This window comes from Pleurodeles waltl, chromosome 6, assembly GCF_031143425.1.
Source record: "Pleurodeles waltl isolate 20211129_DDA chromosome 6, aPleWal1.hap1.20221129, whole genome shotgun sequence".
Classification (NCBI taxonomy): domain Eukaryota; kingdom Metazoa; phylum Chordata; class Amphibia; order Caudata; family Salamandridae; genus Pleurodeles; species Pleurodeles waltl.
This window is the reverse complement of record NC_090445.1, coordinates 1,688,403,636-1,688,428,587: the sequence shown is the minus strand read 5'-3', so window position 1 is coordinate 1,688,428,587 and position 24,952 is coordinate 1,688,403,636. Positions and strand designations below refer to the sequence as shown.

Sequence of the window (24,952 nt, the reverse complement as noted above, 5' to 3'; positions counted from 1 at the left end):
GAGACGCAAGTAGGGACCTGGCGTGCAGACAGTTCTCGTTATCGAGGTGGATGTTGAAATCCCCAAGAATAGTAAAATTAGGGGATTTACAGATAGGACTAGCTGCCGCTTCAGGCAAGGAATCTAAAAAGCGAGTGCAGGGTCCTGGGGGTCGGTAGAGAAGTATACCGGAAAAGGTAAAAGTGGGGGAAAAATAGAGTGAGAAAGTTAAGCTTTCACAGTCCAAAATATCAGAGGGATAGGTGATACACCGAAAGGTATTTTTGTAGATAATGGCTATACCACCACCTCTTCCATTGGGTCGATCTACATGCACCATAGAGTAGGTGGGGGGTAGGGAGTTCCAGATATCAACCGCTGAGTCACTGCCTAACAAGGTTTCAGTAAGAAACAGGGCGTCGGGGAAGAGATCTTCTATGAGGGTATAGATATGAAGGGAGTGCGCAGGTAAAGAGCGACAATTGAGAAGTAATATTTTGCTCAATTGTGGAGGGGGGGAAACAGGGGGTAAAACAGCCTTGGAGGAACTAGGACAGGCTGGGCAAAAAGGAAAAGCATGGAACCCAGGGGGTACTGAGAGGGATAGGCCGGACCCTTCCCCTTTAAGCGCGTAAAGCTGTGAGGGAGAGTAGACTAACCTGTCTGCAGTAGAAAGGGCAGCATTTCTGGGCTCTGGGCGCTTCAGTGGCGCGTCCGCTGCGCGGCCGGCGTCCTTCTGGCATTAAATGAGCCGGGGGAGCTGAACGAGGCTCAAGAGCCCAGAAACAACTAGACCGCTAACAAAAATGGCGGTCTAGTTTAGTCACAACCAGGAAGTAAGAAAGTAAAAAGAAATGAGCAAACGGAGACCACTGAACACGGGCCCCCAAGGTTGCTGTAATCAGAAAAACCAAATAATGCCCCCAAAATACAGACGAAAACAGGAATGTGCCCCCAATGCAGGTAAAATCAGGAAAAATAAAAATGTTAGTTTTTTCCCTTTCCCTGATAATTGATTTTTAGCGAAGGAATTGCCCCAGGAAAGAGGGAAAGCCGAAACTCTGGCCTTCAAAGTTAAAAAATGCCTAATAACGGTTAAAAATGCCTAATAACAGTTAAAAACATTCATTCCTTAAATAAACAGCTTACACGATCGTATCTGGTGCCCAGCCGGCGTCCTTCTGGCATTAAATGAGCCGGGGGAGCTGAACGAGGCTCAAGAGCCCAGAAACAACTAGACCGCTAACAAAAATGGCGGTCTAGTTTAGTCACAACCAGGAAGTAAGAAAGTAAAAAGAAATGAGCAACCGGAGACCACTGAACACGGGCCCCCAAGGTTGCTGTAATCAGAAAAACCAAAACCAAATAATGCCCCCAAAATACAGGCATTATTCACATTGCTTGTTCATTCACCTTCATTTCACCAACGTTTTGTCCCAAATCTACCAGATTTTAAACAAAACTGTTGCCCTCAGCATCTATTATCTAGGTCACATTCCATCTATTTGGTAATTCGCAACGTTGGCGCTGCAGGTTTGCCTAACGGGGTAGTTGGCTACATACTAAGAGTCACATTATACTTCTCTCTCGGGGTAGTACTCTGGATGGATAAATTATCGGATTGACTGGACTGAACGTAGAAAATGTGCCTCTCGCCTACCTTTACGGCCAAGTGTAACTTCACGAATCAGTATGGACAAGCTGGTACAATCTGAGGGTGCACCACGCCCGTCTACAGTGGCGAAAGCCCTTTTTATCTTACGTCCGCATTTGTACATGCAACGCCTGCAAACAGCATTTGTGAAGGTCAGTGTTTATGTGCATTGGCCCGGTCTGTGTGCCCCCGTATACAGAAACCACAGCCTTAAGGACAGAATATTGAAAATAAAATATTGAGAGATAAGTCTAGATTTACATACATGCAGTGGTCAATTTGAGCCAGTGGTTTCCGGTGCTTGGCACCGGCACCTAATTGTCACCTCCACGACCTATGCCACATGGTGGCGCTGTTTTTATAATATAGAGAGCAGTACAGCAACAGCAGTTTATTAATTCAGCATACATTAAAAATGACTATCCGCCGCCCAAGCCATTGCTACAGTGCTGGGTGGCCTGGAAGAGTCAGATTTGTCACACTTGTAGGAGTTTGGCTAAAAGTTGCGTTGGTTTTGTCATTGACTGTGCAGGCAGGGGCGGTGGGTGGTCCAATCCGCATTTGACTGAAGAGGAAGGCTCAGGTACTTTTTTTTTCTTCAAATTGAGCACAGCATAGATGTACCTACACATATACAAGGTATGTAGAGTTAGGAATACTACATTTATAGTTCCATATATGCTCTTACCTTCCAATATTTTGTCCCTCTATAGACTGTCCTTGATGTTATTGTACCACAATATTGTTGTTGTTGATATTTCACTGTACAGTCCATTGGCACTTGCATCTGTTTAAACATGCTACCTGAGGCTTACAATGAAAATGTTAAATTTGAAAATTAACTATTACATATCATTTTAATAGACCAATACAGGTATTTCTTATAAGGCAGATGCAGAAGTCCTTCATTTTAGTGTGCATCACAGGAATATACAATTGTTATTGGTGCAAATAATATGTAGTGTTTGCTTTCGATGACTGCACCCTGGAGAAGGTTTAATTGCTCAAGGATGACTAAACAATAATAAAGAGTATAAAGGGAAATACAGTATTTGGCTCAGCAGACTGGGCAAGAAGTGCAGTTCTTTTTAAGCTGATGTGCACATGTGATGAGGAAAAATGCATTTACTCCCCATGCAAGAAAGCCAATTGCTAAAGTGTGTTGACACATTGCACCATGCCTTATGCTGTGGTGGGTGGAATTCAAAAAGTCTGATACAATTGTAACAGAGCATGGATGAAGAAGGCTAGACCAGGACCCTTCTATGTATGGAAGTATATATGTATATGTTTACTTATGATTATTTTTTAGAATAATGAGGATGGCCACACTGCAAAGTTTGTCTTTTGGCGAAGCAACAAACAGTCCTTCAGTCTGAGGGAGAAGAGGTTTTTCTGTACAGCTGGCAGTGAATGGCTGCAGGTGTGGTCCTTGGTGACAGTGCTGAGCTGTGCTGCAGTGAGATCACAGTTGTTGTCGTACAATCCACAGTGGATGTGAGCATCTTCAGTGGGATGGTACTAGGTACACAAGTTTAGGAAGAATAAAAACAACTTGCTCCTCATTGGCTTGTTCTTTAATCTGTACAAGGAGCCCTGGGAGTCTTCCACAACAACCATGGGATCAAGATCATCAAGATGTTGAGGAAGATCATCTGGATCTCATCATCCCTGATTCACTGAAGCACCAGTGAGGAGCATCCGTCATGCTGGTTCCCTCCTCTACAATGGACTCTAAAAAATACAATGAATTACTTACCACCTACCCTGACTGTCCTACAAGACATGCTGTGTGGCATGCAAAATAGTAACAATCCTCCTCCTGGTGGCAAACTCAACATCTCCACGTGTCAGCGGATCATACGAAGCCCAAGCTTTCCCCAGTATGTATGAAGGGCAGGCCTTTTCTATTCATGTGCCCAGGAACTAGACCACTGCCCGCCTCCTGACAAAGAGATTGGCATATTGCTGCAGCGATTCTGGGAGGATATAAGCTAGCCCTCCAAGCAGTCTTTGTCCACTCTAGTAAAGACCACTGCGATTCTGAGAGGGTATAAGCAACCCCTCCAAGCAGCCACCCATCCAAGCAGCCTATGTCAACTCTAGTAAAGGCCACTGCTATTCTGGGAGGATATAAGCAACCCCTCCAAGCAGCCACCCATTCAAGCAGTCTTTGCCCACTCTAGTAAAGGCCACTGCTATTCTGGGAGGATATAAGCAACCCCTCCAAGCAGCCACCCATCCAAGCAGCCTATGTTGACTCTATTAAAGGCTACTGCTATTCTGGGAGGATATAAGCAACACCTCCGAGCAGTCTGTCTACTATTTGGGGAGGATATAAGCAATCCCTCCAGGCAGTCTTTGCCCACTCTAGTAAAGGCCACTGCGATTCTGAGAGGGTATAAGCAAGCCCTCTAAGCTGCCACCCTTCCAAGGAGCCTTTGTCCTCTCTAGTAAAGGCCACTGCGATTCTGGGAGGATATAAGCAAGCCCTCTAAGCAGCCACCCTTCCAAGGAGCCTTTGTCCTCTCTAGTAAAAGCCACTGCGATTCTGAGAGGATATAAGCAACACCTCCAAGCAGCCACCCTCCCAAGCAGCCTATGACGACTCTAGTAAAGGCCACTGCTATTCTGGGAGGATATAAGCAACACCTCCAAGCAGCCACCCATCCAAGGAGCCTTTGTCCTCTCTAGTAAAGGCCACTGCGATTCTGAGAGGATATAAGCAACCCCTCCAAGCAGCCTTTGTCCACTCTAGAAAAGGCCACTGCGATTCTGAGAGGATATAAGCAACCCCTCCAAGCAGCCACCCTTCCAAGCAGCCTATGTCGACTCTAGTAAAGGCCACTGCGATTCTGAGAGGGTATAAGCAACCCCTCCAAGCAGCCACCCTTCCAAGCAGCCTATGTCGACTCTAGTAAAGGCCACTGCGATTCTGAGAGGGTATAAGCAACCCCTCCAAGCAGCCACCCTTCCAAGCAGCCTATGTCGACTCTAGTAAAGGCCACTGCTATTCTGGGAGGATATAAGCAACCCCTCCGAGCAGTCTGTGTCCACTCTAGTAAAGGCCACAACCCCCCACCCAGCCCCTGGGTGATCTTGCAGTGTCTCCCCTCCCAGCTCGTGCACCCCGATGTCTCGGCACCACACATTCTCCCTCTCATAGCACAGATGAGCAAGCTTGCATTGCGGCTCTCAAATGCAAAAAGGGAGTTAGAAGGAACTGTGGTTTAAAGTGTAGAACAGAATATTTAACTTCAGATTTTCTGAATTACTACCAATCATGCACCAAGGGTAGCAGCATTAGCAGTTTCAGTAGTACCGGTTTTCTAATTCGTGAAAAATAATAAAATGGATAAAAAGTGAGAGGCCTTTTGTTGGTGATTTCATCGCTTTTGGAGCGCCGCAAAAAACATCCACCATCGCACCTGCCATAAGGGAAAAAAATCACTGTTTTCATTAATCTCCACTTGCAAATTTAGGGCTGCGGCCTGGCAGTTGTTGCTGCTTTTAGGGCTGCATTAGCTGGTGTGTTAAACAAAAAGTGTCATTCTTCAGTATCTCCTGCAAGAAGCTAAATCAATTTTCACCATATTTATGCACCACTTTATCTAAAAGCTTCTGAATTGTCATTTGCTGCTGGGATGCTTTATTAGCAGCTGGCACAGGAATCACTTTGTTAAAAATTGTATGTCACGTACGTTCTTTTTTAGATTGGTTTTAGTCCAGATCCATAAAATGAAAAGAAATTCTGGTATTTCATCAATCGTTTGAGTAATTGCCTTTCTTAGTTGAATGAGAAATTACTTCTCTTAAGTTCGTGGTAGCCACAAAGAAATAGTTTTCCCAAGCCTGTGCATGTCAAATATATAGACAGGTAATTGTGTAGATTTCGTCCCACTCAGGGCGACACAATGAGTATACAAACTATGGTTTGGGTGCGGCCCTCGAGATTACCAGTGGCTGAGATTAATTCAAGCATTGCATCCATCAGTGTTTTTTATACTCATTCTGTCACCCTAAGTGGGACAAGTATATCCAGATGCGGGGCCCGTGCACACTGTCAGTAGAACCAAGCTGGCTTATGAGCCCATAACTAGGGCGAAACGGGTCCTGGGCTGCTTCTGTTCCATTCAGGGACGACCTGGCTTAGCAGTTCGGGCTGGACCGGTCCTACTGGAGCAGGGTCAGGTCTAATTTGCATATAGCTGGGTCCAAACTGAGAGGGCATGGTGTGCAGAATAACAATGTATTGGAATGCAGCCCTGAGTGATTACCAATGGGCGAGATTAATTCAAGTATTCCCTCCGTGAGAGCATGCACGTTTCCCAGCATATTCATTGATTTTCTGCATCCCCTGCCTTCCTACCTGTCTTTAGCTCAGAGGCTTTACAGCTGACAAGTATGCCTTTTGGATTCAACCCCAGGAACATTCTTTTCATTGTGCACGTTTTGTTCATTTTATTTTGTTATGGTCATGATAGTGTGGACTTAGCCATGGGGGCAATTGAGCACTTTGCACGATACACATTATATGTACCCAAAAGGGCGCACGGGCCAGGGATGCACAGCCAAATGTTTACAAACGTTTGAGGCAAAAATCCGAAGTAAGCATTTACATAAGGCCAGGGTCATGTAGACCACTCGTCCCACAGCATTAGGTTAGGGCTATGCAGAAATGCCTGGAGAAGTAGGTGGCTAGTGGAAGCAAGACAGCAGGTAAAGACGAGCTTTCATTTCTTTCCTAAAGGATATGGAGTGAGATCTCTCCCAAGTGTAGGTGGAAACCCTCATTTAAGATCTTGGTGTCGAAAGGAGATGGCTTGACTTTGGGGTCCTCGACAAAAGAAGAGAGAAACCAATCTAACTAGGTTCGTACTGTGTATGTAATGGGTGTGACCAGAAGAGTTTCTGAGGCAGGGGGCCTGATTCTAGATGTCAATACCGCTGTCAGTGTTGGGATGTGTTAGAAAGGGCACCAGTGTCTGTTTTTGTTGTGGAAAGTGAGTGAAGCCAATGGATTACTTGTGGTTCATGAGGGAAGCCGGTGGCGGTCTTTGCGGGTAGTGAGGGATGCCAGTGGTGGTCATTGCAGCTCATGAGCGAAAGCAGCGGTGGTCCTTGCGTATCATGGGGTAAAACCAGTTGTGGTCCTTGAGCGAAGTCGTGCTCTCGATATACGTCCGAGTCTGTGTCAAGGATGGGGTCTCCCAGGAGCTTTAGGTGGGATGAAAAAACTGGGGTGTCACTCAGAGGGGCGTGGTCAGTATAATTAAGGGCGTGGCTTCAAAATACATAAGCTAAACATCTGTGCATAGTATAGTGTATCACCAGAATGGTATTGTGATGCTTCTTCCTGTCGTTGCATCCAGACATATAATACAAGAAGTAGCATTACACCTACAACAAGCCAGGACTATTGACTTGGTCGGTGGTTGTTAGTTGCATAAGAAAAATAAGCAACAACATTGGCTTCTTCGTTTAAAGTATTTAACATGCTTCAGTTCTGAAATGATGAGACTGTGAAAGAACTATAACGAGTCTCTTTGAAGTTACATCAAAGGCAGTGGAGATTGTAACTTCTGCCGAGTTGAGATTTTTTTCACCCCGAGGATGAGGGCAAAAATGGAGAGCCCGATAAGGCTTTTTAGAACTGCCAGTGCTGACCACCAGCAGGACCCGGCCCACTTAAAGCTCTGCAGTCTGATGCTGTCCTGGCAAATGAGACCCCAGAGTTTAAAGTGTAAAAAAAAAATAAAGAAATAAAAATAAAGAAGAAACAAGGTAGTCCGTTTCAGTCTACCCACCAGTGATCTGGAGCAGCATCCCTCCATCCGTCAGGACCGCCCCAACGCTGCTCTAATTTGGGAAGGAGCTGAGCATGTGCCTCTTTAAAGAACACTACTTTGAAATACAGTATAAGTAAACTTTTGCTCCCAGAACCCCAGTACTCTCTAATCACGGATTGACGACATCTCTGCCTTTGACCCTGGAAAGAGCACTGCTGCCGTTTGGCTAGGTTTGTGCTGTACAAATATCACACACATAGATGGGTACTAACATACGTTTATATGAGAGATGAGCACATGTCTCGCCTGAAGGGACATGAATGAGGCTTGCGTGTCGAACACATTCCCAGTAAAGTAATATCAACCCACACGGACAGCATTTCTCATGGTTCAAAACAGGCCTCCGAGATTTGAGAAGCTCAATTCCCTCTTCAGACAGGTGCCGGATGTGATATGGGACACTCGTACAATGATATAAAATGCTACAGTGATGAGCAAAAGAACACGCCGTTGACCTGGACGTGATGTTGACTGTTGCTTCCAACGATGAAGAACAGAAGCTAGAACCTTTGGCCACTGAATTGTGAAGGTGACAGCCATTGACAGGAGTTGTCAAGCAGTGGCCCCCCTGTAAGGTACCCAGACATGGAAAGGGATCCTTGTAGCCCCATCTCTTATTTATGGATTCCTCTTCCTGCTTAATGCATGATCACGAAGGATGTTGTAATTGTTGTTCTTAAATTGCACGTATAAGCAACATCAAGACCTGGCGCTAGTGCATTTAAAGGTTTTAATGCACGCCCCAGGGGCATTAAAAGGCTCACTGCCAAGTGTACTCTTGGAGTCCGCTGCTGTAATCCACCATCGAGATTACTGTCTTCGGGGAAGGGTGTCCTCCGCCCCATATCGAGATCTCTAATGGGTATTCTTCTTCCGCCTCTTCCCAGCTGGAGTGTTCAGTTCAGAGGATAAACCCTTCACTGCTCTGATGGAGGTAGGGTAACAAACATTGGCCTTTACAAAAGACCAGAAAAAACAAATGAGAAAGCACAGGGTCATGACAATAGGTTTCACTTGCCTTGCCAAATCAGCATTTACCATGAAGCTTTGTTCTTAAGCCATTTCCTCTTGTTGCTTTTTGTTCCTTTGTTATAAACATTCTTATTGTGTGGTGCAGAGTCCCCGTTGTTAGCCCCCTCCATGGGTCAGTGAAGCTTTGTTACTTCAAGGCAAACCTTTCACGTATGATCCAAGAGATGTTTGGTGAACAACTTGGATCTTGTATTTTACACAGAAAGGATCTCGTTGCATCAAGGGTTTGTTACTACACCGTAGCTCGAGTAGAACTTGAGACCTGGAGCATGCCTCCGTTTATTCACCGCATGTATATTGCCAAGCAGGAATGGGTTGGTTGTGCCCCCTTAGGTGCACCCCGAGCAGTCTGGAGCCACCTTCGCTAGGTGCAACATTTCAGTTCATAGGGGTAGTGGTCTGTGGCCTGTGCAGACACAGAAGCTAGTGCAAAAACACAAGGTTGTGTGCTGTGACGTGTTTGCTGCTTCAACAAAATATATCCAGGCTTTGTGACTTGATTTGCCTGGACTACAGTCCGTGTAGGCTATTGGTTTGGAAAGCAATCTATGATTTGAATCCAGTTTTCAGGCATCGCGATTTGTGATTGTAGTCGCATGCTTCTTTACCAGAATTGGGTCTTGTGCATGGTCCCCTCACCACTCACTGAGCATTGAACATCAGTCTGATGCAGGAATCTGGCTTTCGTTCACCACCCAGTCCAGACATAGAACCGATTCTCTGCAGTATTCTCATTGTTGGTTATTTTCAGTGCTTTGTTAAAAAGAAGCAAGAAATGAAGTACTAGGACCCAAGGTAATGGACAGGAGTCGGTTGGCACCACCCAACGCTCCTGCCACTATTACTGGATGCAGTGTCAGAATTACCCACTAAAAATCCCACTCCAGCAACTGTGACATTTTGGACTATTCCAGGTTACCGCAAGACTAAAAGGAAAGCGTGGAAGTGCTAGTTTCATCCTTTTTTAGAAAGCTTATTAAATAGTTAAATTCTCCACTGATGAACTCTGCTAAAATTCAGCCACACAGCGGCACCATGTGGTGGATTGCCATAAACTCATGCTGGTATTTCAAAAGCAGTGTTGACGCCCAGCACCGGCAGATAGCAGCACAAATTAAGCATGTTGGAGCTCCTTAAAAATTGCAGGACATCAATGAAACCGTTTGTAAAATAGCTTCTATTTTTAGGTGTTTTGGCCATTCTTACACGCGGCTGTAAACGGAAACTAAAACGGAAACTTCGCACTTGTATAGCGCACTACTCACCTGTTAGGGTCTCAAGGCGCTGTACCCATACCGCTGTGGAACCCCTCCTGCCTTTTCCCTGTGAGGTGCCCACTCCTGGGCAGCCCCAGGGTGAAGTCAGGCATCCAAGCGCTGTCAGGGCCGTTGTGGAGATTAAGCAAGCTATTGCCCAGAGTTACAGAGTGGGACCCATTAATTAGATTAGGCACCGAGGCAAAAATAATCAGGTCCAAGGGAATTGAGCCCAAGACCTGCAGAGGCGGGAATTGAACCCTGTTCCCGGGCCAGATCTCTGCATCAGGGTCTGCCGCTCTAACCATTGTGCCACACTGTGCCAGCTGTTAGCTGCTTAAAATATTTTTGTTGTGATATTTGAGAACTTATCCAAAATCCTATTCAAACGTCAATACTCCCAACACATATCACTCGTTTCACACCTTTTATGTACTACAATTTAGCGCTTTAGCTTAAATGTTCGACAACAGTAGCTCATACAATTGAGCTCAATGGCAAACCCTCTTTTCTAAAACTGGCTGCAGCAGTGGTTGCCAACCTGTGGTCCTGGGACCCCTGGGGGTCCACAAAGCCTCCCCAGGGGGTCCGCGACTGCTTAGAAAATTACATAATAATAACATATTGGGTCGCCCAGCTTTCAGTAATGACTCATTGGGGGTCCATGGGTTCCTATAATGATTCAGTGGGGGTCCCTGGGTTCCAGTAATGATAAGGTGGGGGTCCACAGAAGTGAAAATGTTGGGAGCCACTGGGCTGCAGCACTGTATGCATTCACGTTCTCATTGTAAGCATTCTGCATGGTCTCGCACTAACTGGCTCGCGTGTTCACTCCTAGGTTCGAGAGGAGAGGAGAGTTGTGAAGAAGACCCTCAGATTGATTTGGCTACAATGCAAGACATGCTCAGCAGCCACCATTACAAGTCCTTCAAGGTCAGCATGATTCACAGACTGCGATTCACAACCGACGTGCAGTTAGGTGAGTCTGGTTGTCCTGTTGGCGCGCACTATATCAAGGTATCCATGGACCTATGACAGAAGTCCCTGTGACAGTAATGGTATTTAACCCAAAAATGACCATTTAAAGACACCCGCTCTAGTATTGGCGCTAGTTTTCATCCTGGTCCCCACAAACGAGGATGGGCTCTTCAATGATGTGTTGGTCACTGGGGTCATTAGACCGTCTCTGCCTCCCGTGTAAGTGTTCAGTGTCTTGTGGGCTTGTGTTTGTAGAGTCCTGTGTCTGACTCCCATCCCAGGTACCTGGGTTTACGGGAGGTTGTGTGCTATTGCTGCAGTTTTCTGTTGTGCTGTTCGTGGCACGACTGGGTGAAGTAAGCTTATCCTACATGCTTATGGGTGTTTTCAGTAGACTGAGTTGTAGTGGGTTTCAATGGATCCAGTGGATTTCAGTGTGTCAGAATCCCGCCCATCGTTTCTTAGCTGAAAAACTGCAACCTTTATAAACCTTTTGCGGCCTCAATCGCCACTATCAAGAATAATAAATTAAAAGCTGTGGTCGGGGGATAAAATCATTTTAATTTCCTATAAATGCATTCCTTTTCCTTTGAGAACAATTCAGTCCCGACTGGTTGCATTTGCAGCACTTGCCTTGTCTCTTGCGGACCCCCCTCCCCTGTGTAGATGACATCATGGCTGCATCCACGGCCGATGTTCCCTCCTTCATTGTTTTATGGCTGAAGGCCTGCATTGATTGCCATCACTTCGTTAGCAGCGGTAACAGAAGTCAGTACAGTTGTTTATGGAAACACTTCAGACATTGGCCGCAGCGAGCCTGGGGTGTGGCGGATTCTTCCAGTGGGATCCGGGGGTGAAGGGTGATCCATCGGAGAGAGGTGTTGCCAGAGGTCGCCCTCACCGTTCCTCTGTGGTCAGTACCACAACAAGTGAGCTTTGTTCTGTCAACCCTGTCAGGGTCAAAGAGCAGAGCATGAAAAATGGCTGCCAAGGAAGAGTGAATATCAAAAGTTTCAGTTCTTTCACTTCTGGACAGGGTCGGTGCCTTCGCTGCCGAACAAGTGAGGCTGTTTGTTTCCTGGAAGAGCCTCGCCATTTATCTGCAGTGATCTGTCATGACCTTTTCCAAGTCTCAGTCCTGACAGCTTCCAGATACATCGAGTCAGACTCCACTGCAAGCAAGCTGTCCCTGTGACCGTCAGCAGAAGAAGACATTGCCTAATCGTGCTGTCCTCCAACACGGCCCATAAATCCTTCCTGGACGAGACCGTTCCAAAAAAGCGGGGATCATGTCACTAATATGTTTAGAATTGTCTGGATGAAGTGTGCACTTCTGAAAGGTTAGCATAGCCGAGGGGATGGCCTGCCTGGCTGCAGAAGGGGGAGGCTGGATGTTAAAACAAGGCCTGTCTCATTCCTGCTTGGAATCCAGCAAGTATACAAACTCGGAGTGATGAGTTATTAAAGGTATTTGAGGCTGATTGTCGGTAACTTTTTGTAACACACCAGTAAGTTAACATGTTAGTGAACGTATGAAATTGAGGCTGCATATGTTTAGGAGCTGCCGTTTAATTCGTTTTGCTTGCACACTTGCAAAGATGCAGTTTAATAATCTCCCAATGTTTGTTTTACTGTTCTTTATGTATCCTTTGACTTTCCCTTCAAAACACCAAAATTAAGAAAGCTGGAAAGGCGGAGTAAAACATATTTTGGTTGCTCTGCCAAGCTATGTTCAATGAAAGTGATAAATATAGATGATATATATATATATATATATATATTGGTTGAAAAAAAGCATTAAATGAATGGATTGTGGCGCACATGTGCTTGGGCACCTCCAGGAGCGTAGATCCTGGATCTTCCACACGGATCAGAGGAGGACGTGGGCAGTGCAGGGTGGGTTTCTTGGCACAGGTTGGTCAGTGCGGACCTTGAGCTCAAAATCTGATGCTTCACCTGTTTCTTTTAAACTTGGCCTTTGGGATGAATCTCAGGCAGACGATGGAGGGAAGGCCTGGCGAGGGGGTGCCAAGGGCTGTGGGTTCTTGGTCAGAACCAGACAAATTGTTTGTCTTTTACTCAAAGAATGCAACACTAGTATATTGTATTGCGGCATTTATATAGCGCTCACTACTCCTTTGTGGGATGCTAAATCACTTGTCTACATGAGTAGCAAGCCACACCTTGTAAGGTGTGCGGTTGGAAGGATGCTGTTTTTGTTCTGACCCTGGTATAGGATGCAGTGCATAGCAGTGTGTTGGAGGATGAAGTGTGAGACACAGACGCCCATTCTGATGGTTTTCAGTAAGCCTGCAGCTTTGAGCTGATTTCTGTAGGACCATTTATGGTATTTCATATGATACAGTCTGCCTAGCTGATCACTGTATTGGCGTGGCCAATCTGAGATTCCCTATCGTTGTTGCCCTGAGCTGGCATGGTTATTATGTGAATTTAAGCAATACAAGTTGCAATCTTGTGCTTGTTGGAATCCTGAAACAATGCTATGGGTTCGTTAGTCAGTCTGTCGTGGGCGGAAATTCCTTTGAACCTTTTGAAGAGCTCGACTGTTAGGTTGTTACAAACAGAGCCTAAAACATTTCATTTGGTCAGAAACTGGTCTTCGGGGACACCTTTGACGCACAAAACAATCACCAAAAACTCAGCTAAAGTGTCGAAATCAGTCAAAAAGTGACCAGGGTAGCTCTCTCCAGATCAGCACGTGGCACGGAAAATAAAGAACTGACGTCACCACAAAGAGGCAGCGTCTATATACGACTCCGGACGTCATCACGGCGACCACAATGCCCGTGGAGTCGGCCGATGCCACCAGACGACATGCAAGGGTACGGCTCAAAGAAAAATCTCCAGATCCAGTCTGACGCCTGCGGCAAATTCTAAGTTAAGGAATCTGCAACTAAAATATGTCTCTACCAGATTTTTTTTTACCAAAGGTAAGTAGCTTGTTCCTTGCTGTCTTTTGTTTAAATGCCACACATTGGCTGTTAATGCACGTTAGAGAGATGTCAGAGTGGTCTGATGAATGTGCCCACAGTGTCTGGAGCCGTGTAGTAAGGACTACATTGTATGGTATGTTTGAGTGAGCGCTCATTTTGCCCTCGGAGTGAACTTGCGGGAATAACTGAGTCCTGGTTCCCCTAGCTTTGAGGGTTCCCTCACAGACCAGAGTTTGACTTGACTTCTGAAGCAGTGGAGTATTTGTAGTTTTCCTCTGTTTCCAGCAGACCTGCCTTGCTCAGCGATCTGTCAGTGAGCTGGTGTGTGACTGTTATGGTTGGACTGCTAACTAGATCAGTTCAGTGCAATCTGGGTTTTTGGCATCCACATGAGATTGTTTGTATTACAAAAGTGGCTACTCGGGGGGGGGGGGGGGGGGGGGAGTGTGTTTCTGTTGAGAAACCATGGCAATCATTCATGGTTTGTGTTGAAGTTTGCTACCAATTCAGTCTGATGTTTTCCTTTGTAGATTGTTGTTTGTTTTGTTTTGTGAACACTTTCATGGCATGCGTGTGCTGTGTTTGATGCATGTCCAGTGTTCTTTCGGAGGCAATGTGTGCTACTTCTTAATAGTTATGGCTGTAATTAACACAATGAGATTCATTTATGTCACCTAGTTTTACTTTCCCATTTCTGTGCATTAAACACAATGCATTTTGTGTCATTAACTGCATACGTGTGTTTTTAGGCTTGTACTTGTTTTCAGTATAACCTCAAACTGGGAAGAGAAACCTACAATTATACGGTGCTTGGTGACAAAGTACTCCAAGTAAGGTAGGTACTGTTACTTATTGTGCAAAGGAAGTCACCTAGTACTTTAAGGATCTCTTCAAGACCATATTAAAAACAATTTAAAAGCCATAAAGCCAAAAGATCCCACGGGTTGCAGTGTGTTTAAAATATCGCTGTCAGCAGCGAAGCTTGAGATATATCCTGAAAACTTGCTGCGGACACATTTTCCCTCCACCGCGTAACTTGGCGACTCCGTGTGTCTTACAAACCTGTTTGTTTTCTTCTCAGACTTGAAAATGGGGGTCAGGTTATTTACTTTTTCCCCAAGAAGTTATGTAGGTCTAGCCCGTTATTAAAGAAAGTGTTAAGACCAAGCTTCTCCAACGAGTAGCTCGTGGGCTACTGGTAGCTCTCCAACTACCTCTAAGTAGCTCTCCTCTGTGCAACCCAGTGAATTAAATTAGAAGCTTTTGCTTAGTTGAATTATTATACGTCTACCAAAATTGAAAGGCGTGTATTTGGGATAAAATTGTGTGTATTATTGGAAAGCATATGCTGATGTCTGGTAAAAAAGAAATGGTTACATTTCCAAAATATATTTAAAGCTAATATTTGAGTAATAAAACTTAAACGGTGTTGAGGAGACTTATTACTAATATTAACTTGCTGCCATGGGCATTGCAGCTATGGCTGTTGTGTGTAACCCATCTAGAGGTATTCCACACTGACAAAGCATTGTTATTTTAGTGCTGGCAACCCTGCCCGATGCACTGAGATGACCACTGCTGACATCTTGCATATGGCGACCACTAATCTAATTTTGTCTCATGTGGTTACCGTTAATTCTCTAATATTAGTATCTTGGGATGATTTTCATTGAACATAAGTAGCACTTATTAGAGAAAAGGTTGTGGATTCCTGGTTTTCAATTTCAAATTGTTAGTGACTCAAAAATGTCTGAAATTATATGACTTTCCTCCCCCAAATGTTTGCTGACGCCCCAAGTTATTCAGATCACAACTGTTGCTGACAACTTCTGCTAATAATTACTTTGAACAAAAACGGGTTTTTCTTTTAGTGATAAAAGGATTTTTACAAATGTCACAGAGACAGCATATCTCAGTGGAACATAGGATGGGGAGCGCTGACCTTTCACCTTTCTAAAGGCTTCTTACTGTTGGGCTTCGGAGACGCCTTTATGGACTCGGAAAGTTTCGGGAACTCGGTTTTCCTGGGACTCAGCTTGAATGTCCATCTACGGTGGCCGCAGAGCCCAGGCCTGGGCACTGTGTGACGTCACTGTGTGACGTCACTGCCTGTGGGACTGTCGGTCCTAGAGTTTGATTGATAAAAGATGCGCTGCTGACGCTATCGGAATGTTTTTTGTTTTTCTTCTTGTTTGTAAAGGAAACACAAGCTCTTTTGTCAAACAGTGTGGAAGGGGTGAAAGGAGAGAGGGAGTGGGGGGAGTTTGAAGCCCCCCGACGCCCCTTTGGGTCCCAAAGCCAGACGCCCAGCCAGCATTGCTAATCTGCCCTGTTAATTTGATAGAACTTGTCAGGTAACCTCCGTGGAAATGCTCCAGGAGTGCTGCAGATGAACAGAAGGTAGTGACATGAATTAAAGAGCTGGAACAATGGGGGGGAAGAGGGGGCCTGAACCAGAAATGACACCGAAAGTGGCTGCTGATTTATGGCCGTTCCGACGGCGGTTCTGGGCTTCCATGTATATTAGTGCTACAAATCTGGGTCCATTTAGCGGGGAGCGGCTCGTACATACATCACCGGCTCCCGCTTGCAGCCAAGGTCAGTCCCGTGGCATCAATCTCCCCGAGGATGCTGGTCCCCGCCGCCAGGGCCCCCCACTACCCTTCATCTTTTTTATCATGTAAAGTACACTTTCGGTTCTATTATTTTTATCTGTAAGTGGTTACTGTACGGCCCATCCATTACTGGCGGTATCTCTGTGGGACTGGCGTCCGCACCGGGCCCTGGACGCTGGGTGTCGCCCCGGCCCCGCCGGCCTGCCTGCAGGTTTGCATGTATTTGAACCCTCGGTCGTAGGCTGCGACCTCTCGGCGTCCGCGAATTAAGCTGTCTTTCCCTTTGGAATTCATTACCGTCGGAACCAAGACAGATGGGGCCTTACAGGGGACGCTCTTTATTTGTTTATAGTTATTTTATCAAAGCTGATTTTAATCGCTGTTCAGCTGTACATCAGGGCAGTTCCTACTGCCCTCCCCCCCCTTAACCCTATTGTGCTATAATAACACACACTGGCCACTGCCAGCAGTAGGTGTTGGGAAAACTACCTTTTTGTGCCAGTACTGTACTACACACCTGCCCTTGTTGTAGAATGCTCAGGTATGTTCACTTTGTACTTCGTAAGTTTCCAGTCTAGCTTTAAACACGGTTTCTCTTCCTCTTCTATGACATGTAGAACTTAAAACATGGAGTGTTATCGTTCATTTACTCTTATCATAGAACCCCCGAAAGTATTAAACTTAACATCCGATAGAGACTTCTAGTTGTAAATTCCTCACCTTAGAATTTCCCCCAGGCGTCAGACTGGATCCGGAGAATTTTCTTCGAGCAGTACCCCTGCGTGCCGTTAGGTGGCGTCGGTCGACTCCCCGGGCGTCATTGGTGTCGTGGTCGCCATGATGACGTCACAGTCTTATATAGGCTCCACCCAGCGCGCTAACGTCAGTTCTTTTCTTTCCGTCCCACCCTCAGCGCAGATCCGGAGAAGAGCTACCCAGTCATTTTTTGATTAACTACAACATATTGTCGAATTTCTTTTTGATGGGTTTTGATTTGCTCCGAGGGATGTCCCGTAAAAACCAGATTTAAACCCTGCGACTCCTGAACATCAGTCTTCTGCTTATTTGGATTTACCCCTGACTGCCTGCATTATACCCTTACACTACACTCCTGTTCTCAGCGAACATCAACTATGAACAGTGCTTAATTTGTGGAACAATAGGTGTCGGGCCCAAAGTTTTGCTCAGAAGCCCACAGACCACACTATTGACTCTTAGGGGTGCTGAATACCATCCTTCCGGACTATTGATTCCACCTCAGACCTCTTCCAACCACCACCTAACACTCTACCACCTTGTCTCACTCCTGCAAGTCCCTGCTTTCTCAGTTTGTCATTGTGTTTCTGTCTTTCTCCTCCCCCTGTTGTGTGTGTTTGCCTCTTTTGCTGCTGGTAAAAGTCTGATGAGTTAAGATAAGTTCTGGTAACCAAAAATGAGTGTCGGTGGCCTCCACCAACAACCACCGGCTCAACATGAGCTCGGACTATGAAGCTAGGACTTGGTTGACATATAGCATGTAATTCTGTTGAATACATGAGCACGGTCCAAGAACAGATATTCATAGGAGTTACTCTCTAACGTTGCTCCCATTGGGTTCGAGAGTGTGGCGGCGTTGAGTCCTGTGCCTCGGCGAGCTCGTGAACCACATCCGGGCATACACCACTACTCACTTCAACAGCATAAAGTGATGGGTGCATCAGTGCTTCATTTGTGCCGGGTCTCCCTGTTGTGGCAATGATACAAATTTTTTGGGCCCGGGACTTATTTTTCCTTGTTGGTCTTTGACCCTGAGAAAAGAAACGCTGAAAAGGGAAAGAGACATTTATGAAAGAGTAACGAAAGGAAAGAGCAGCCTTGGCAGCACTGGACTCAAAATATAAAAAAAAAAAAAAAAAAATGTCATGAATGAATGTAATTTTTTTTTTGATCTTGACAAATGAATCACCCCACGGAAACCCTTAACTCGGTGGCATCCGCTGAGTTTCAAGAGCGAAGCCTTGTTCTTTGGGCATCGGTCTTTTTCATTAGGCACGTGTTGATGAGGAGGCCTTGGTGTCTGGCTAGGTTGGCAAGGAATTATTCCGTGGCATTTTTTTAGGATAAGCAGGCCTAGTTCTCTGGACTTCTGATAGGTGCAAGAGACTTCCCTCTCTAGACATTGGTTAGGTTCAGGAGACCTAGGATTCTGGGTAGCCTAGTCTCTAAGCATGCAGATCAGCAGATATAGCTCTGTGGCCATCCGGTTAGGATCAGGAGTCCTAGCTCCTGTAATCTGGATAGGATCATAAGGCAACGCTCTCTGGCCATCCGGTTAGGATTAGGAGTCTTTGCTCTAGTCATCTGATGTGGATTGTAAGGCCTTCTTCTCTGGACATCCGGGTTGGGGCAGCTGTCCCAGCTGTCTCGGGGCACACAGTTAGGGTCAGGATTAATCACTCTGGTCATCTGGTTAGAATCAGGAGATCTTACTTGCTGGAGATGTGGCTAGAGTCCAGAGGTGTAGCTCTTTAGGCCTCTGATTATGATCTCTGGGTTTCTTGTTAGGGTCAGGAGGTCTATATCTCTCTGGTCATGTGGATAATGTCAGGAGACAAGTTTCCTTTTTCAATTTGGCTAGGATCAGGAGGCCTCGCCCTCTGCACATCTTATTAGAATCAGGAGGCCTCGACCTCCAAGCATCTGGTTAGTTTTGTGTTGAATGCGAACACTGCACTTGTGTCTCTTTCCTACTTTCTTGTATTGATATTTGAATTGTATGGACCTGTGGCGCGATCAGGACGCCATGTGTGGTATGACTGCGCATTATTCCAACATCCCATTGTATGTTTACATTTGATTTATAGAATAACATGGAGCATGAGGGAGAAAGTTGGCGGAGGGGATATAAGCGGTTGGCGGAGGCCCAACGGGATTCATTATTTTTTTAGTCCATTTTTATGGAATCCCCCTCCTTGAATACTTTTAAGGTAGATACCTGCCCCAATCATTTGCCTGACCACAACAAAGTTTGCGGTTCCAGCCCAGCCATCACAGCTCAGCCCTCCACACTCCAAGCACCACCTTTTTGACCTCGGGAATGTCAGAAGGAATAGGAGCATCATTCAGAGTGTGCCTGATGTTGTCCAAACCCAGCATAGACAATTTTCCCCTGTAAGCTGGGTCGTCCAATCTTCCATGCAGCCATTCATTAATAGGGAGTAGTTGAGCGGCCCAGTATTAAAGGCACACATCAGCCATAGCAAGGCCCTTGCCATGTGCTTTTGCCAAAGGACACCCTGCAGGGGCCGCCCAATCAAATAAACTTATTTCCTAAGCCTTGTACAGAGACAAACCAGCACTGAGGGATTTGCAGTGCATAGTTTTGGAGCATATGTAAGATTTTAACCCTTAAACATTGCATCTGTATACAGTTTAAGCAGGGGAGGAATAATGTTGGGGCGAAGCTTGCAAGAGAGCTCCCCAGGGAGGCCATTGGTTCCTGGCATTTTACTGGGGTTAAGCACCAACAGTGCATCCCCTATTTCCTCACCAGTAATGTTGGTGTCCAAGGCCTCCCATTTCTGAGACACACGGGGTGGGGGAGTTCCCTTACCAAGGGAGCTGACCCCTCAATGTCGGGGCACATACAGCATGTGTAAAGTTCCTTATAATATGGGCGAATGTGGCAGCTATTTCCTGAGATTCTTCCACCCACGTTCCCAAACCTCCCAGGACTCGGACTGGTGAGTAGCCAGCTAGTGCAGTAATTTACTGGATTTGTCTCCTCTACTTATTCATACTCCCTTCGAGTGGTCGCATTCCAACACTTCCAGGCTTCATCCACGCTCAGTTGGCGTAGCGACCTCCGATCTACTACTAACTCTCTCACTTCTAACTCACTGAGTGTCCCTGGAACCTGGCGATCACGCTTTGTCACAGATAACTCAAGCTCAGTCACCCAGTGCTGTTTCTCACGTTCAGCTCCCTTAAGATACAAGTGGGCAACATCCCTTATGTAAACTTTGCCCGATTACCACAGGGTCCCGGCAGAGTCAACTGAGTCCTCATTGACCGCAAGGAAGGACCTAAATGTGTCCTGTAAGTGGTTGACAAACTTGTTGTCTTGCAAAAACTATGTATTGAGACGCCAGATTGGGTGAGCGCCCTTGGGGAACGCATCAAATGTAAGCAAGACGGGCGTGCAGTCTAGCAGTCCAGCATTCCTTTTGGCAGGATCTGAGATCCCATGCTGCGGAGAAGATCGGTGACTGTTGAGAGTACTCAATGCGAGCAGTGTGCAACTGATGCATGAGTATAGCCTAGATTCACCATGCATCACTTAGTCCCAGCCCCCTTGACCAGTCCGCCAACCCTCAGCCACACCTAGGGTTGTGTCCCATGGGATGGGTCCATGTCAATCGATTTGTCCCAGTATGTTGTTAAAGTCGCTCCTAAAGTCATCGCTTGCTGAGGAAGGCGACCACCAGGTCACCTAGAGTATTAAGCGTAGTCTAGTGAAGTGTTGGTGGAACACAAATGCTTAAAAAGTTGTATATAGTACCTTCCATAACACCCTCAAGAAGGACATATTTGCCATTGATACCCTGCATAACCTTAGTCACCACCAAGGGTAGGGATTTGTGAAGAAGGATAACTACTACTGTAGAGCTTGTAGTGCATCCCACGTGAAAAACCCTGTTGTATCCCTTGTGGGCAAGGAAATGGCTGTTGGTACCTTGGAGCTGTGTCTCTTGAGGGTACACTAGCTTTGGGGAATGTCGCTGATAGAACTGGAAGACAGCTCCTCTTAATACCGTCTAGAAGGCCATTAACGTTCTAAGTGAAAACCGTGTATGAGTGGGCTATAATATTGTCACAGTGGGTAAAGGGCTTGCAACGTGTTTTGGCTGATTATGGCTGGGCTGCTCTGAGAGAAGGGACATCCACAAAAGATGCTTGCAGCGGGGAACCCCGCAGACAGGATGTCCAGGTCAATTCCCCCTTCACACAAGGCAAAACAATACAGTATCATCAAAACACATAAACATAAACTATTCTGCATACCCACCAACTCCCCCTGCCCTGTACTTTCCACCCAGAAGAAGCATCTGTCATCCAACCCAACATATCGTAGAACTAACAAAAAAATGGGGGTGAAGGTGTAACCGTGCAGGTTCGGGATATCCTCCCCTCCGCTCCTAAATACAATGGAACATAACCATCTCAGGATATCGTGGTGCTGGCATGCAAACATGACAAAGGTATTTAGAAGCTATTGTGGCCCAGGGTCGGTAAGTGAGCTTGCTGAATCAAGTTGTGGTTGTGTACCATCGTCCACCAACCAGGGCTTTCCCTTTGACTTGGAGACAGGATCTGGGTTGTGACAGTTAAGTGGGCACCTTCTTGAACTTTTCCATTGGCGCTTGGTCTTTGGCCTTGTGGTGTTGTAGTGATGAATCGATTTACCCCAGGGAGGTGGCGTATTAAGAATGAGAGGGTTTTGATCAGTGAGCTAGGTCCATGCCTCCTTCAGGGATTAAAAAAACAGCTTTTTGACCTTGTGCACCACTCAAAGCTTGGCAGGGTTATAAGAGCACGTAAGGAATCTGTATAGCTCGTAGTTTGATTTTTAACTTGGTCGAAGGATTTACATAGATTTTGTACCATTCGGTGTAATATGGAAGGTCATGATTCGCCCGGACTGATGGGGATGTGCGAGGCATCCCGATCTTTGTAGTTCAAACCCTGGGATATGAGGGGCCTCGGAGGAGCCCCAGGAGGGTGTTTTTGGGCAAGGGAGCGGTGCGCCCGTTCTATGACAAAACAATTAGAGAGGGTAGATGAGCCCATCCATAATCGGAGCCATTGCTCCAAGAAGTGCTCAGGCGCAAAACCATTAACTCCCTCTGGAAATCCAATGAAGCGCAGGTTAATACGTCACGTTCTGTTTTCGGCCACTTCCGAATGGTCTTGCAGACATTTGGATTCCCTGTTCAGGGAGGCTACATCTGATGAGTTGTTTCACTGTCTTCCAGGTGGAAATCCTCTCCTCTGCCTCAGAGACCCTTTCCACTGTCTGCTGAAGGTCCTGGCGGAGAAGGGATATATCTGCCCCCATCTCCCCAATCTTGGTCTCTAATGTCCGCTTGGATTCCTGGATAGTCTGCAGGATGAGGCCTGTAGTGTCGCCGGTCCCTGGGAAACAGTCGGGGACCACTTGAGAAGCACTTCTGTGACCTCTTATAAAACTTTTATTTCTGTAATACTCTTCCGAATACGCTGTTGTCGATTAAGTATGCCGCTTATGCATCTGTTTTGCAACACATATCATGATGTTTGATAATATTTGCACCAATAGAAACATCATGAAGACTTCTCAAAGATGGCAGCTAAAAATCACTCATACAATTGTTAGACCTATAAGTTCATGGCACTCTGGTTTATTGAGGGTGATTTCCATGTTGGAAATGAAAAGGCATTTTACAGCGTAGTATCTGAATAATGTTACACATTATTATCGATAATTACTTACTCTGAGCCACTAAAAGATGGAGGACTCGCACTACCTCGATTTCATAGTCATCAGCGTCCCCAATCCACCCGTGCACTCTGTGCGGCCACGCGCCCTCCTCTAACGCAGACAGAAGACAACGGCGCCCCAGGATGATACTTAAGCACCTCTCCCCCAACCAACCCCCGAGAACCCAGTTACCTCCAGGTTTGCAGAGTGGGTTGCTGGTGCTAGCCACGCTGGACGCCGTGATTGTTTTTTCCAGTCTTTGACCAATGGAACTGCAACCAGCTTTTTGTGACGTTGATTTACATCTTTCCCTCTTACCTTCCACTCTAAGCCACACTTAGCACGGATCCTCTGTTGCACCTCAGGGGCAAGATTTATTTTCGATAAGGTAATTTGTGACGTTGCTTACCACTACACTATAAGCTGAGTTGGGTTTTGCAAGTGACTACTTTCAGGCCGCGTTCATCAATGAGCACGTGAAGATCATGGTACCACTTTTGCGAAATCTTGCCTTGCAATTGCACGCTCACCAACTGCAGTATGTTGTTACCAATATGTCTATTATCAATGGTGTTTATAGTGCATTGTATCCTTGAAGGATGCGTTATTTGATATATTCATATTACAGTCATATTTTTAGTTATTTTACCGGTCGGATGGTTATAGTTTACACAAGTATTGGTTTCACTACACTATTTGGGTGATTTGTGGATTGGGCACCTACTCAGAGTTACAGACCCATTGCCTAGACCTGTTGTGTCTGTTAATTGGCAAAACAAAAACATGTTGACCTTTTTCTTCTCACACACAATTTGAGGCTTGAAGGATCATTATTTCCTTTATCACTCTAATCTGTTTTCAACTATGACAAGAAACACTCTTCTAATAAGTATTTTAGGGAATTCTAAGTCATTTTAACCCTTTTCGCTTCATATATCCAATCTACATTCTCAGCACCCCCACTTTAGGCTCTTCATAGCTGACAGCATTCAAAAGATCTCCGGCGAAGAGATCTTTCGACGGGCCTGTTGGACATTGCAACATTGGCCCAACGAGGAGCTGCCCGACGATGAAGCATGCCACCCAACAGGGTGGGTGAGGGCTTTTGCTTCTGAATTACCAGATTCCTTTGACCTAACTTAACAGGATGATACCTCAGGAAACGCTTTTTTCTGTAACACTATAGGAACTGCATACCCTTGGTTTATTGGTTTATCTTTAGGAGCTGGGACGTTAGACCTCTTTTGTGCTCCAAGTCCACCCTTTTTTTTTTTATTCAAATATTATTGTCACCTTGGAAAGAAGCTCACCATTACTTACGCTGAATAAATCTAAAGCTCTGCTGCTTGCGGCATGAGCTACGCCATGTGTAATTAAGCAGCTATTTGTGTTATGAATTTGTCTGAAACATTTGAATGTTTGGGGTAATAGTTATTGCTTCTTATTTGCAGTGCAATTGTATTTTCTGAATTTAACTAGTTAGGTAGAAGCTGCAGCCTTCTGGACGTACCTTGGGATTTAAGACTGTACCTTGTTCATGATTGAATGACCTTACTATTTATCTCCCTTGTCTCCTGCTGATTGATTCAGTGACTTGCCTTCCTATTCTTCTGTTGTCCCACGATCTCAGTGTTCTGATTGGTTGACTTGCTTCCCTCACGAATCCCTCCTGTTATTTTTTAATATTTCCCTCACCTCTTTGTTGCTTCCCGCCCCTACGTGCTTGTCACCCCTTTGACAGTCCACTCGGCAAGTTGTTTTAAAACTTTTATGTGAATTGTTTTTGTCCGCAGTGTTATTGGCATGCGTCCATCTTAAACTATGCTTGTGCCGTGTTAAGATGGCCGTCCGTAAGTGTGCATACCCATGTATGTGCGTTGGGCACAAGAAATACATAATTGTACTATTTGATCAAGCTCTTTCAAAGATGGCAGCCACTGATGCACGCGCATCCAATGCAGCCTTACAGATATTTCAGGTTAATTAAAAAATGGCCACGGGATACATGCCTGTCAGAGACGGCTATTTAATAATAATTTTTAAAAGCATCGACATAGCCCGTTGGTTTCACTGCTGACACCTATTGGCTTTTCTGTTGCTTGATTTGTATACAGTCCTTTATATTTCTTGAAGTTC

The 24,952-nt window shown here is 45.7% G+C and overlaps 1 protein-coding gene across 3 annotated transcripts in view; it reads left to right on the top strand.

Annotated features, from left to right (window-relative positions):
- The window catches only part of MAPKAP1 (MAPK associated protein 1), a 541,270-nt gene that overhangs the window by 443,430 nt on the left and 72,888 nt on the right, over positions 1–24,952 (top strand). For all 3 annotated transcript variants that reach the window (XM_069241765.1, XM_069241766.1, XM_069241763.1), the window contains one exon: positions 10,609–10,749. In XM_069241765.1, the coding sequence (XP_069097866.1) occupies positions 10,609–10,749 (141 nt within the window). The remainder of the gene's footprint in view (positions 1–10,608; positions 10,750–24,952) is intronic.